Source organism: Ostrea edulis, chromosome 8 (assembly GCF_947568905.1).
Source record: "Ostrea edulis chromosome 8, xbOstEdul1.1, whole genome shotgun sequence".
Classification (NCBI taxonomy): Eukaryota; Metazoa; Mollusca; class Bivalvia; order Ostreida; family Ostreidae; genus Ostrea; species Ostrea edulis.
Window position 1 is genome coordinate 30,662,169 of NC_079171.1, and position 14,571 is coordinate 30,676,739.

Below are 14,571 nucleotides of genomic sequence, written 5' to 3' on the forward strand. Positions count from 1 at the left end.
GCACTCACCACATAAATAAAACCAATGTACTGATTCATTGCGTTATTGGTAGTCCATTTATTACATACTAGTTTTGACTACAGATTACATTAAGGGTCAAATTATGTCTGTTGTATTTCATACCTATTGTTAGGCTGTTCTTTACACTGATTTTGACTACGAACTACTCAGTTTACACGGCTGATGTGACCATGGACAGGGAATGCGTACTCTTCCCAGGGATCTGATCCCACCTCTGGTATATTCAGGGCTACGCATTCGGCCAAGTCTTAGTATTGTATTACTTATAGGATGTATGGGATTGATCAATGTCTGTTCACTTCATCTTTTCATTGCTTCATTTCACTAATCAAGATAGAAGGGCAATGGTGGGTGTGACCGGTCAACAGGACTGTTTAGATTTGATAGGCACGTGATCGCAACCTCTGGTATGTCCAGAGTCGCGTTTTTCCCTTCACATAATCTTGCATCCTTTCTGGATTTATGAGATTGATCACAGTTTGTCTCTTCTTTTGTCCATTGACGACAACTAAGATCTTATCGAACATTAGAACAGAGGATCAGTAAATAACAGTTCTAACATTTCATTTACCCATTTACCCCTTTGATGTGATTTCCGACAGAACTTTCCAATATCGTTAATAATCAACAATGTTAAAAGTTACACATCAAAATAGGGTATTGTCTACCGGATACAGAAGGTGACATAGAGCTAAAAGCGAACATCAAACATTGTCGTTAATATATGTGGCATAAGACATATCAAGGAGGGTACATATCTTGGTCCCAAATATCTGTTGTTATGTATTCCGTTAACAGTAAATATAAATAGAATATACCTACTTCTCTGTCTCTCTTTCTGTCTCTATCTCTGTCTCTCTTTCTGCCTCTCTCTCTCTCTCTCTCTCTCTCTCTCTCTCTCTCTCTCTATATATATATATATATACTGTAGATTGAAAAAATAATCCCGATGGTTTTAATTTCACTATGTTAACGATTTATCTTTTCTCCGCGAAATTAAACCCATAGTGAATAATAAAGTAAATATATTTGAATGTGGCTATAATTAAAAATACAGAGAGCTAACTTGGTTTTATTTTTGTGAACTGGATACTATGATCAGCTGGGAAAAATATCGAATAGGTATATCATTTAACATTTGAATGCATACACACAATATGCCATTTTAGTATACATGTACATATATACTCTTAACTGCTTTTGCACTGCAAGTCGCATTCAATTTCCACATTGTCATAATATACCGGCTTTTTCAAAAGCCCTTGTTATTAGTTCCTTGTCTTGACCCAGTATATCAATGACTCTCACAAAGCCATTTAGCGTGGGTCGGTTTGATTTTCGACAACGGCAAGTCGATTTCAACATCCTCAATGTTGACCCCTTTTTCTAGAGAAGTTTTGATTTCGTTTGCATGGTATGTCTGGAATTCGGATTTAAACGCGTTTTAAACCGTCCGTTAATCTTAATATCAAGAGGCTGCAGGTTGTACGTACACGCAGCGGAGACGAACATCACTTGAATTCCTTTTTCCTCCAGCATAGTAAGGCTTTGTCTTGGTTAGCTTTATAAACATCAAAAGACACACGATGTTTTTGCCTCCAGGACAAATCCAACTCGTCTCGCACGCGCTCAACATATGTTTCTGCATTGCCCCAATGGTCTTTAGGAAAGTTGTATGAGGAGTGACATTTATCGGTGAGGCCCCGATACAAACGTTGGGTAGGGAGCAATACACCAGACTTCGTTGCCGCTAATAGCGCAGTTATTTGACGCTTGTAGTCTACACCTTTAATTGGCGCCTACATGTATTTAGCACGTAAGGATCACGGAGAAGATAATTAATCTTATTTCATTGATCAAATTGTTCAAAATAGATGATTTAAATCTGTTTTCATGGCATTGTATTTTGTACGTGTTGATACATAGAATTTGGGGGTTTTATCGCAAGCTTTCCGTTTTTTACCCAGTTTGAAATAGACATGTTAACTTTACAAAGGTTACCTTGAAAATGAATTCATTAATCGATCACACAAAACGTATTTCTTGTGCATTTTTCTCAGCAGTTGTTACTACTAGTCGCAGCCTGAGGTTAATTTCAGTGACATAGTGGACATATCTCCGAGACTGAGCGCGCGAAATTTATAAAGTAGATAATCCTATAGCGTGAAAAGAAAACCCTTGTAACAAATCTTGAAATTTTAACAACGTGGAATGAAACCAACCTACAGTATATATATATATATATATATATATATATATATATATATATATATATATATAAAGCACGGAAATAGCAATGAACTCTTAAATGAACATAACTGCCCTAAGTGAAGAAATATTGAATATAAAGCACAGAAAATTTCACTTTATTTGGATACCCACTTCCGCCCCTACCCGGGGTTGAACTCATGACCTGCGGAACCAAATCTCCTAGACCATCTAAGCAAATATATATATATATATATATAATATATATATATATATATATATATATATATATATACATACATACATAATACATATAAACGTGTCTCCCAATCGTTATACATACTTGGTGTATATGTGCATGCTAAGTGTATTGCTATTTTATGTGTTAAATGCAAGGTGAAGATAACGAAGAGTGATCAATCTCATAACTCCCCCAGGGCACACCAGAGGTGGGATCAGGTGCCTAGGAGGAGTAAGCATCCCCTGTTGAACAGCACTTTGAGATAATGTTTATGTTTTCCACACATAATCGATACGCGAGAGCATGCTCTGTGTATGTCTAATTTCTAAACTGAGACAGACTAATCAGAAATAGGTATCTGGGTTTTAATAATCTCGTTCACATTAGCATTTCGCAAACAGTGTCGTCGTTATCATGATCTTGTTTACAGGTATAGTTTGTCCTTGGATCGAATCTTTATCTACTTGTCTAATACCTATTGTCATTCTTTACAATCTGATGGTAACTACGGATTACTCCGTGTACGGAGACTTAAGATTTAGGGTGGGATTCACCAGTCAACAGGGAATATTTACTCTATGTGGCACCCAATTCAATTTCGTGTTTTAAAGGAGTGTATTTGTCTTATTCTGTACTTTACAGAGTACATGAGATTGATCATTGTTCGTAATGTTTGCTTTTTGTATTTTAAGGAAGCTGGAATTGTTCTGAAACACTGGAATTGCGAAGAATTTATTGTACACATATATAATTTATTTTATTGGTCAATAATATAAGATATTTCAGCGTCGAATGCTTCCCCGGCGTTTCAGTTCTGGAAGGAAGCCTTTTCTTAATCTGTGAAACAAAAGTTAAAGAAATATCATGCAATCTTCCATTTCAAAATAGAAACCACACAATTCACAGACTGTGTAGCATCAATTTTACTAGAATGGAAATCCTTTCGAAAAGATGAATTATTTCTGATTTGAGTTATATAAATGATAATATCTGGATAATATTACATATGTAACTTACATTTGTTTCGTCGACAACGCCTTCGGCAGTCTGCCTCGGTTTGGAAGTTATTTTCGTTTCCTTGACAACCTCCGTAGATGAACCTTTCACAGCGATTGGTGAATTGGTTGTACCACCATCTTCGGAATGCTGCATAACATGGTCCTACAACCTTGGGTTGTGTACACACATCTGCTAATGAAACAGAGTATATAAAGCAGTGCTTTTTTTAGTTTATGATATGATTTAGATATTGCAAATTTTATTTTAATCGTATTAAGGATGTATGCTACACCAGATAAATTTATTGTAGATGAAAATGGAGGATATGTACAACAATATTTTGAAGTTCAAAATTTTCAAAATTACTTTATTTTGTCAAAAATACAGTTTTAGTAGAAGGTAATCTGAAAAAAAAAATTAAGACCCTGCTGGACTCGAACCTGCGACCTCTAGTTCAGCAGTCGGTATTTTAACCTACTGAGCTACTCGGCTAGGTATTTAAATAGAAAAGTAAAGGTCAAATATTGCTGATATCGATTTCTTCATTCATGTTTTTAAAGGAAGTCAGCCATTATGACGATGTAGAGTACTGCCTTAAACACATCTTACTGTATTACTCTATGTATCTAGTTCTGTAGGGAAACAAAGAGGAAAAAGCATTAAACATTCCATTTGTAGTAGAAGTTGATAAGACTGGTTTTAGACGATTTTTAAAATCAACACGGACGGTTTTAGATCCCTACCGTAGACATTTTAAATTCCACGGATATATGATTTTTGGTTAGGTCTGCGGGTTGAATATCGCTTACATGAATGTAGCGTACACTTTAACTTCACTGGTATGCAATTCCGCAGATTCTATGTGACAGCAGACATAGCGGAAAGAAGCACTGCGAGTAATTTATGTGGTAATGTTGGAAAGGATGCAATATGAATTTAAAATGCATCGAATTGATTAATGACCCTGTGACATTCAAAATGAAAAGGTCAAACCTTGTGAATTCAAAAGAAATGTGGTTCATTTAATCATTATTACTAGTGCACTAATCTTGACATCTATCAAGCAAAGGGTTCACAAGATATCGAGTGAAGAATTTTGCATATGTCCAGAGAAGTTTTACCTTTGACCTTGTAGCCTCAATATTGAAAGTGATTATCTACTTTATTGTACGTAGATTAATGTCTATCGAGCAAGGAATTCTAGAGATATTGAGTTGACAGTATTTTCTTTTGTCCAGTTTGTTGACTCAAAAATCAATACGGAACATTTATGATTTGGGGAAACCAATGCACCTTACTTGATGTCTGCCAAGCGAAAAGCTCTCAAGGTATGAAGCGGGCATCATCTTTAGTAGATTGACCCTTGATCTTTCACCTTGTGATTTCAAAAGGAATAGGGGTCATTTAATCTTTAGGGGAAACTTATATAAAAAGTATGATATCTGTCAAACGGTTTTAAGATATTGAACAGACCACACTAGGTCTATCAACCGACCGACCAAATCACATATTGAAAGGTGCAAACCAAGATACCTTTTGTTAAGGAGGGTATGTATTGAACTAAAGTTGTTATATCAATTACATCTTCATTTAGTTAGAGAAGTTGTCACGTGCATTTATTTTTTTTTACTTAATATCGTAATGTATTCTGTTAATGACACTGAGCATAAGAAACGGTGGCATTTTCTCTATTGATGATAATCATTCTTTAATTTTTATTTCCATTCGATATATCCCAGTTAACTTAAAATAAGACACCAAAAAGTATTCCACATCTGCTTCGTACTTACATAGTCTATTAAACTTAAATGTTAGCTAACAACTCAACTTTATTAAAAATGGAATGACCTCCGCTTCTCCAATGCTAGCCTCCCATATTTATGTAGCAGTAATCCATTATCACATCATATGCTGTTTATGTATCTCAACTGATTCGATATGCATTAGCTTATTCTACGTTTAAGGTTTTACATCGATACAGGTCACTGACAAACAAGTTTCAACAGTGTCGATTGAAGTCAACATTTCTCAAATTCAATGATCGTTATTACGATCTAGTTTGTGAATTCAACCTGTAATTTGGTCAACTGTTGTTTGAAGTGTTTCATACCAATTTTCTGTAATTGTGTGTTTCCTCATATACATAAAAAACGAACTCAAATAAATGTATACTCACCGCAAGGAAATCCGGAACAATTAATACTTCCGTCCAAAAAGCAAATGCAGTTATTGCAACCATCTACAGCAGGGAAACTTTCACCTGGGTTATAACTCCGCCCATTGTAGAAACATGTGCCTGAAAGTAGGTGGGTAAATTAGCATTGGGGCTATATAACACCCGACATTGTAAAATATCGCTATAAATAGAACATTATCATTTGGGTTATACATTATGGACGAATTTGGCTCTACTTGTTTGGCACGCTGTTTTTGGCTATATTTAGATCTAAAACTTCATAGTTATTTCGGATTTCAAACATTTCGGTTGAGCATCACTGAAGAGACATTATTTGTCGAAATGCGCATCTGGTGCATCAAAATTGGTACCGTATAACTTTTACATTATGTAAAAACACTTTACTATATATATTGTCATTTGGGTTGAATACCACCAAGCATTGGAGAAACGTATTACTTTAGATACAGTTTACTTCACTTATATGGAAATTGATTATATTGAACTCCTCGTAATTAAGAAAGCAAATGCAGTTATTGTACCCATCTACAGTACGGAAAATTTCACCTGGGATATAGCTCCGCCCAGTGATATTATCTTTACAATTCAGTTTGGATATAATGGACAATGCAGGTCGGTCTCCTGAATTTCAATATCTTCGGAGTATACTGTAGACAGAATATTGACAGTTGGACTATATAGCATCTAAAAATGGAGAATCATATACTGAAATATACAGGGAACTGTTACGGGCCTATATTTTCACCCATCAAGACTTATGGTTGATTGATGATTAGTTTGTCTTCATCATCGATACCTAGTTGAGGTTGACTAATGGTTCGATAGTCTATATTATAATTACTTGGTTGAGGTTGACTAATGGTTCGATAGTCTATATTATAATTACCTGGTTGAGGTTGACTAATGGGTTGTTAATGTAGATTTTAGATACATTGTTACTGAAATATATGGGGAATTATCCCGGGAATTTTCACCCATCGAAACTTATATGATTGATTAATGATTGGTTTGTCTATATCATGAATGCCTGATTGACGATGACTAATGGCTCATTAGTCTATATTATAAATACCTGGTTGCGGCCCTGGTATAGGACCTGGTTGCGGCACTGGTATAGGACCTGGTTGTGGCCCTGGTCCAAACACTGGACGAACACAGTACGATTGACAGGAACATCCATATGAACAACATTTCAAACCTAAAACAAAACAACGAAGCATAAGGAAGGGTTGGACACCATTGTATTAGCATCAGATGGGTAATCAGCTGTTTTTGAAAACTAACTTAAAACATTTTTGAAATTACATTTGATATGTAGTTTGGTATTTATGCATATACAGTTATTTTTGAAAAAAACAAAATAACTAAAAAACAACCACCTCAGTTTTAGTATTACATGTATTTTATGTCTTTTCTATGTATTTATTGTTCTTTGTTTTAGTTTGGTTTGATTGTTTTACATGTAAAGCACTTTAGGGTAACTGTCGTAATTAAATACAACGCTATATAAATGTATAATAATAGTAATGAAAGGCGAATATAACGAACAGGGATCAATCTCATAACTCCTATAAGCAATACAAAATAGATAGTTGGGCAAACACGGACCCCTGGACACACTAGGGGTGGGATCAGGTGCCTAGGAGGAGTAAGCATCCCTTGTCGACCGGTCACACCCGCCATGAGCCCTATATCCTGATCAGGAAAATGGAATTATCCGTAGCCAAAATCAGTGTGCCAAAAATGGCCTAACAATCGGTATGAAACACGTCAGACAGCATTTGACCCAATGATAGGTTGTATTGACGAACTAGATCGTTATAGCGACCATAGAATTTGCGAATGCTGACTTCAATCGAGACTGTTGAACTCCACGTACCATCGACTTGTTTGTCAGTAGCTTTCCTCCATTTAAAAACTGACTATACACAGAACAAGCTCTTGCATATCGAATCAGTTGAGAGATATAAACACCATATGCAGGTGATAATGGAATATTGCTACATGCATATGGAAAGTTGACGATGACGAAGCTGAAATCACCCCATTAATAATAATTACGTAAAAAAAGCTTTATTTCAATTGTTTACCTATCGTACACATCTCCAAGGAGCAGACGATGTAAACATTGTTGTTATTAAAAGTTACTTCATAACTGAATTTGTTTTTTGTAAATATGAAAGCTCTGTTCATCGCAAAACAACATTCGATGGCACTGCATAAAATTCTCATTATCAGAACATTAGTAAATGTAAATTGTATATGATAAGTATGTTTATAAAGAGAATGCAGATATTGCACGTGTTCTTTATAGTTGATGAGTAATGCTTGGACCGTCCACTATCATAATAAGAGCCGTTCATAGCAATAACACCCCTATCTTATCCAAGAATATCTTTTTTTCAAACAAGTCATAATGAAAAGACGTGACGTCATTTTTTGCATACTTGTCGAGGAAAAGGTCACATTTACCAATCACGAGTTGGTTGTCATCTTTGATTGACTGTACTATTTTAACGACATTGTTCTAATATTTTAAGGGATGTTTTCTATAGCTTACACTTGAGCACTAAAATACACGATCGCCCTATTTGCCAGGAACGGCTCACATAGTCCCCGTATCAGTTAAATTGAACACCATCATACAGATGTACAGTTCGTGGATGTGTCATTATAAAGCGATTTCTATTCATTGAACAGTATAGTGTTCCTTGCATCACAGGCAAATACTATCTTTTTTTTCATTGGAGAGAGGGACTTGTCTGAAGAGAAGCTGGCTTCGCAAAAGACTTTGAAAAGCAATAAATATATAAATAAAGAACGTTAACAAACATAAAAGAACACAAATGTACTGCTCGATCTTCCGGATCTTCCGGATCCTAATTCAATTGTATGTTCTACTGAGATTGTGCCTCTAAATCGACTTCTTTCCCAAACTTCATTCTCTTAAATCATGGGGATGTAGGGGTTATCTTATTTGTATGTTAGTATTGATATTTCTTTGATAGTAGCATTATTATTCATAACTTTCAACCCTACATTATTCTTATTCACTACTACTGTTAACAATAGTCGGGACCAGTTACCCAATATAGCATTTATTACAAAGCAACAGAGTGAAAGTAAAAAAGATGAGGGGAATCCCCTCACCCCATTCCTCGTGCCTGTATCAGTCAAATTAAATGTCATTGTAAGGATTGCATCTTGTTGAATGTCATTGCAAACAATGTATTGACTTATTTGAATGTCATTGAAAGGCAGTGTGAACTTGTTTGAATGTCTCACAAATACGGCATATACTTGTTAATTGCATCCCCCTCTGGTGTACTCAGTGGTCCGTGTTTGCCCAACTCTCTATTTTATATTGCTTATAGGAGTTACGAGATTGTTCATTGTTCGTTATCTTCACCTTTCATGTACAGCTTCAAAAAAAAATCTTAGAAAATCTAGTACTGGTTTTGGATAAAGCAATATTTTGTGCGATTTACCGACATTTAGCGACATTTAGCTTTCGTAGCCATTCCTCTGTGTAGAAATCAGAACTTTAATTTTGATTAAGAAATGAAGCGTAGATCAATAAGGATTATATTATAAGGGTTAGATTGATTGACAATAAATGCGTTTGATTTCAAAATGTGTTTGGAGGCTATAACATACATGTACCTAAACTTCATATCATAGCCAATGACATACTTTGCATGTCATTTTCATTATAACTGGTTTAAGTTATGATTTTAGGATGGCATTCCACATTAATGAAGTTATAACGCTTTCCGTGGCAAATGAATTTTGTAATTAAAAAATAAAGAATAATTAGAGAAATGACAAAATTTCATTACCACTACTAGTTGTGCTCCTGTGCGTTCCTCAGTATATAGACAAATATTAATTTTAAGCTGATTGAAGAAATCAAACTTTCAACTGACCGTAATCGCAATCATAGTCATTGGAACACTGACTCGGGCCGGGGAGACAGACACACGGGAAAGCCCTGCCCTCTTCAGACGGGCATTGTCCTGGTTTTTCGCCTGGACCGTATGATCCGGCAAAGGCTACTGTAAGTACCTGTAATGTTAAGGAAGCAGATATTATAAATAAAAAAGTGAATGGGACACTTTATTTTCGCTAGTGAATATTTCCAGCGGTTAATAAGTGCGTAGTGTGTGTTTTGAGTATTTTACTAGTTCGGTGTAATACTCTCTGCTGCAATCTAAAAAGCATTAATCCACGGGCCCGTCATGTCTATGGCCGTAGACGAAAGATCCGATCCATGATTTTTGTAATGCTGTGGACTTGACGAAGAAACATTCATTAAGCATCCTGTATTTGACACTTTGTCGCGATATCGAATCAGACCTTGACAATACAATTGCTAAACGGGGGCGCTAACCTCTAGGCTGTTAAACTAGGGCGCTAACCTCTAGGCTGTTAAACTAGGGCGCTAACCTCTAGGCTGTTAAACTAGGGCGCTAACCTCTAGGCTGTTAATCTAGGGTGTTGTCCTCTAGGCTGTTAAACTAGGGCGCTAACCTCTAGGCTGTTAAACTAGGGCGCTAACCTCTAGGTTGTTAAAATGGGGCGCTAACCTCTAGGCTGTTAATCTAGGGTGCTGTCCTCTAGGCTGTTAAACTAGGGCGCTAACCTCTAGGCTGTTGAACGGGGGCGCTAACCTCTAGGCTATTAAACGGGGGCGCTAACCTCTAGGCTAACGCAACCGCTTTGGTTATATTTCAGGAATGAGAAAGAAAAGAAAATCACAATACGTGATATCCATTCTTTTTAATGAATTCTTTACAATGAAACGTTGCACGTATTTCTATGGCGTTCAAAATAACTCCTGTAATTTTTAATGTTTTCATAATAATAAAACATATCAAACATTCCGAACTTGTACTAAACGTACCTCCGACATAGAAAACATCCCTAATTGAAACTTGCGTATTAAATCTCAATCTCTGTTTCATAGTTTGTAGCAAATTTGAATTTAAGAATTGTTATAGAATTCATGTGATATTCATAGATCTTTATCAAGTATGCAACGCACTATTGTATATACACTTCATTCCAAGTTTTAAGAAAAATGGGGTGGATCTGAAGATGAGATTTATGATTTTGTGCCGAAAGTTAGAATCTGTTTAGAATTTAGAAATTTAGAATACGATCGATAACAGACTATGTTATACCTTACGTTGAGTATGAAGAAATAGGTCAATGGAACACAACTAATTTGGAAGAATTTTCTGTCTAAAGCAGTCAACATTATGAAAGACATTAAAGATTTTTCTTTTGAAAAAAAAAATAAATTTTTGATATAACACAAGACCGGCGCAATGAACATAAAAACAATTAGACTTATAATACCGGGGAATTATGATTATTCAGCGACCGAGAAGGGAAAATTAATGCGAATTAAGTAATATAAAAAAACTACTTACACTGAACAAAATAGGGAGCTGCATGATTAAGAAGATAGTCCCTAACTGCCTCGATGTGCGGCGAATCATTAATTGATGTAAACGATTCCTTCGCTATTATACCAATAATTCATGCAAATTTTATCCACTAATTTCAACATTAAAATTCTAATAGTTTCAACAAGTCAGGCGGTGAATCGTTATAAGAAATTAATTCACGATGTACATTACCCTTTACAAACGGATAATTAAAAAAAAAATAATCTTGATTATTCAACAAATATAAGTTTGAGTAATATTAATTTGATAGATAATCGATAATGAATAATAAGTAAACGATGGAATGTATTCGAAATAATGTCATTAAAGGTTACATTCGTGGTGCAGAAATTTTGAACTTGACATGTGTTAGAAATGATAATAATGCAAAATTGATGACCATGACATATTTTAGTGTTTATAATTTACCAGCATATAAATAATAATTTGATTTATTACGCATATCTTGTTGGTTGATGGGCAATTTTCTTTAGGTCAAAACAATCCCTGGTTTTAGGATTTTATCCTTTTTTCATGTTTTTATTTTATGTAGCACAAATTCTTTTTCATTTGCGTTTTTGATAGAAAAAAAGTTTGTTTCCTTCGTTGTTGTGTCACGTCACATTCTATGATTTTTCAGTCATGCAGAGATTTTACCAGCTTTCGGTGATATGCCACAGATTTTTACCAAGGGATGAAGCTTACGCGATGGCTTGTTCTGGGTTTTTTTTTGCTGTGGATAAGCTCGATTTTTTGTTGTGTTTCAGTGTCCTTTGCAGCAATCTAGCAAGGTTATGTTTTGTTTACTCTTTGTTACTTTGTCTTTTATGTGAAATTTTATGAATGAATCACCAAAACGCTTTACCTATGTGCGGTGAATAAGGCTGCAACAGTGATGGTGCATTTGCATGCTAAAGCCTATCGTGACATGTGACCTCCATATTAAAGTCGATCATATCAGTCACACAGGACGTTTATTTTCAATGCAAGGTGATTGACTCCTACCTATGTTGAAACTTTTAGGTTGGGCGCGGCGTCGAAAGCAGTAATATAGCCTGAATAATGCGCTGGTAGATTCTATTTTGACTTAGATGTTTGACTACCGATTACTCCGTGTACTCCATCAAGATTTAAGGTTCAAGACCTGTCGACAAGGGTGCCTACTCCTCCTAGGCATCTGATTCCACCTCTGTTGTGTCCAGGGATCCGTGTTTACCCAACTCTCTATTTTGTATAGCCTATAGAAGTTATGAGATTGATCAATGTTCGTTAGTTTCACCTTCAATCACTGTATCTAGCCTTCATCTCCCACCTTTAAGATCCAATACTCAAAAGAATTTTCTTTAAATGTACCATAATTCTAAAAGGTATGAACGAATTGTTTTTTTAATAGTAATGAATTTAATAGCGACAAAACGATTGCAGCAGTCAATAATCACGACCGCGAGCTCTCATCGTTTGATCCAGAAATCAATAAGGGTATTTCACAATCTGCCTATTCATACAAAAATGACACTGTTTACATGGCGTTCGCGATTTTTATATATTCAATCACTGTCCGTAGTCACAAACTGTATATTGTGAAAGTAGAAATGAACGTATCATCGTGTTACCTTTAAGTATTATTTGAAGTGGTTGTTTTTATGTGATGTCGCAATCCCCCCCCCCAACCAATCCGGGGGGACTCTGCACACAAGTCTATTTTTCAAATGAAATATGCAACGTTGATGGGACCCATAGGGGGGATAATAGAATATATATATATATATATATATATATATATATATATATATATATATATATTCAATATCATAATCATTAACAAAGAGGTAAGGCATGGATCGATTTGGATCTTCTGAATATAAGCTTAAAATATGCCCGTCAGGTATCGCAAGGCAACATGGCAACATCCAATGAGTACCGAACTCAACCATTGAGTTTAGATAAATATATAATTGACGTAAATAATAGGATGGAGAATTCTATCAAAGAAATCAACTCTGGTGTATCTGCAACATCTGCTTATTACATTACTGACTGGTGTACTTGACCCATGACCTATACACTCTTATCAGCAAATCTAGTAATTAATCTCCCACAACGAAATACATACATCTGCTGGTAGACGGTTAGTCCCCGAGGGTCTCTACAGCCCAGTAGCTCTACAGCCCAGTAGCTAAGTATTTCGTCACTAGCTTGAAAATATGGATGTATATTTATTTACTGTTATAAAATTTAAAAATGCATTTCAAAATTAAGGATTATCTCCCTCACACTTATCCTTAGACGAATTGGACTCCACTTTTTGGCACACTGTTTTTCCCTAAAATAGCTCTAAAACTGTATTGTTATTTCGGATTTCAAACATTTTGGTTGAGCATCACTGAAGAGACATTATTTGTCGAAATACGCATCTGGTGCATCAAAATCGGTACCGTATAAGTTTTACATACTGTACCTTAATACATAATAACTGATTATGAGAAAAATTGATACACATCTCACTTACACTTTGTGTTTTGCTAATACAACTATAAATATGCGTACATTTCTCAACATCGGAGGTCATCCTGCAGGATCCACGTAAACGTGAAATATATTTCTGAAATTGGCAATGCTGAAATCTTTTATACTTTAGTTAACAGAAATTAACGAAGTTTTTCGTCATTGATACTTTTATACACTATTCTAAAAACTTAATTAAAGTGGCCTATCCTTTATTGATCCATCAATTAAGAAGAATTTTCTTAACAACTTTAATCAGCAAGTTGATGTCAATATTTGAAAATGCCTTTGTATATGAAAAGTGAAGATAGCGAACAGTGATAAATCCCATTATTCCTAAAAGCAATTCAAATTAGTGAGTTGAGTAAGCACGGGGGCCTGGATATATCAGAGGTGAGATCAGGTGCCTAGGAGGAGTAAGCATCCCCCGTCGACCGGTAACAGCTGCTATTAGCCCTTGGCTACATATGTATATCTTGATCAGATAAACGGAGTTATCCTTAGTCAAAACCAATGTGCCGAGAACGGCCTAACATGGATCACGGAATACTGCATTGCATTGTATGCCCAATATTTTTTCCCTAGATGCATACAATGTATATACACACACGCATACAGATGTTCATAGATATCTGCAGTCTACATTATATCATAACATGCTCACGGCGGGTGTGACTGGTCGACAGGGGATGCGTACTCCTCCTAGGCACCTGATCCCACACCTGGTGTATCCAGGGGTCCGTGTTTGCCCAACTATCTATTTTGCATTGCTTATAGGAGTTATGAGGTTGATCACTGTTCGTTATTTTCACCTTCCATGGTCATGGTGGATATTCCAATCTATCAATCATCAGCATGTTGATGATTAAAGCTGAAATTTTGAAATCACAAACGATGGTAAATGATCCATCTGACGGTTACGTTCTTGTCACTGATAACAGGAAAAG

The 14,571-nt window shown here is 35.6% G+C and overlaps 1 protein-coding gene across 2 annotated transcripts; it reads right to left on the reverse strand.

Moving 5' to 3' along the window:
• Positions 1-3,201: 3,201 nt before the first annotated feature.
• LOC130049551 (BPTI/Kunitz domain-containing protein-like) lies at positions 3,202-11,253 on the reverse strand. Of its 2 annotated transcripts, none has more exons than XM_056147366.1 (6): positions 11,102-11,253; positions 9,593-9,731; positions 6,739-6,864; positions 5,646-5,765; positions 3,488-3,658; positions 3,202-3,307 (listed from the first exon to the last, which is right to left on the reverse strand). In XM_056147366.1, exons 1-6 carry the CDS (start codon positions 11,168-11,170, stop codon positions 3,303-3,305), a joined length of 630 nt encoding a protein of 209 aa, XP_056003341.1. In that variant the 5' UTR covers positions 11,171-11,253; the 3' UTR covers positions 3,202-3,302. The 2 variants fall into 2 exon arrangements, with proteins under 2 accessions (XP_056003341.1, XP_056003342.1); XM_056147367.1 differs by having other exon boundaries at positions 6,763-6,864; positions 11,102-11,169.
• Between the last annotated feature and the right edge of the window lie 3,318 nt (positions 11,254-14,571).

Excerpts from the sequence above, each read along its gene's own strand:
- LOC130049551 (XM_056147366.1), bottom strand. The coding sequence starts at position 11,170 with ATGATTCGCCGCACATCGAGGCAGTTAGGGACTATCTTCTTAATCATG. Across the intron at positions 9,732-11,101 it reads AGCTCCCTATTTTGTTCAGT|GTACTTACAGTAGCCTTTGC; the intron begins GTAAGTAGTTTT and ends TTAACATTACAG. Across the intron at positions 5,766-6,738 it reads TATACCAGGGCCGCAACCAG|GCACATGTTTCTACAATGGG; the intron begins GTATTTATAATA and ends ACCTACTTTCAG.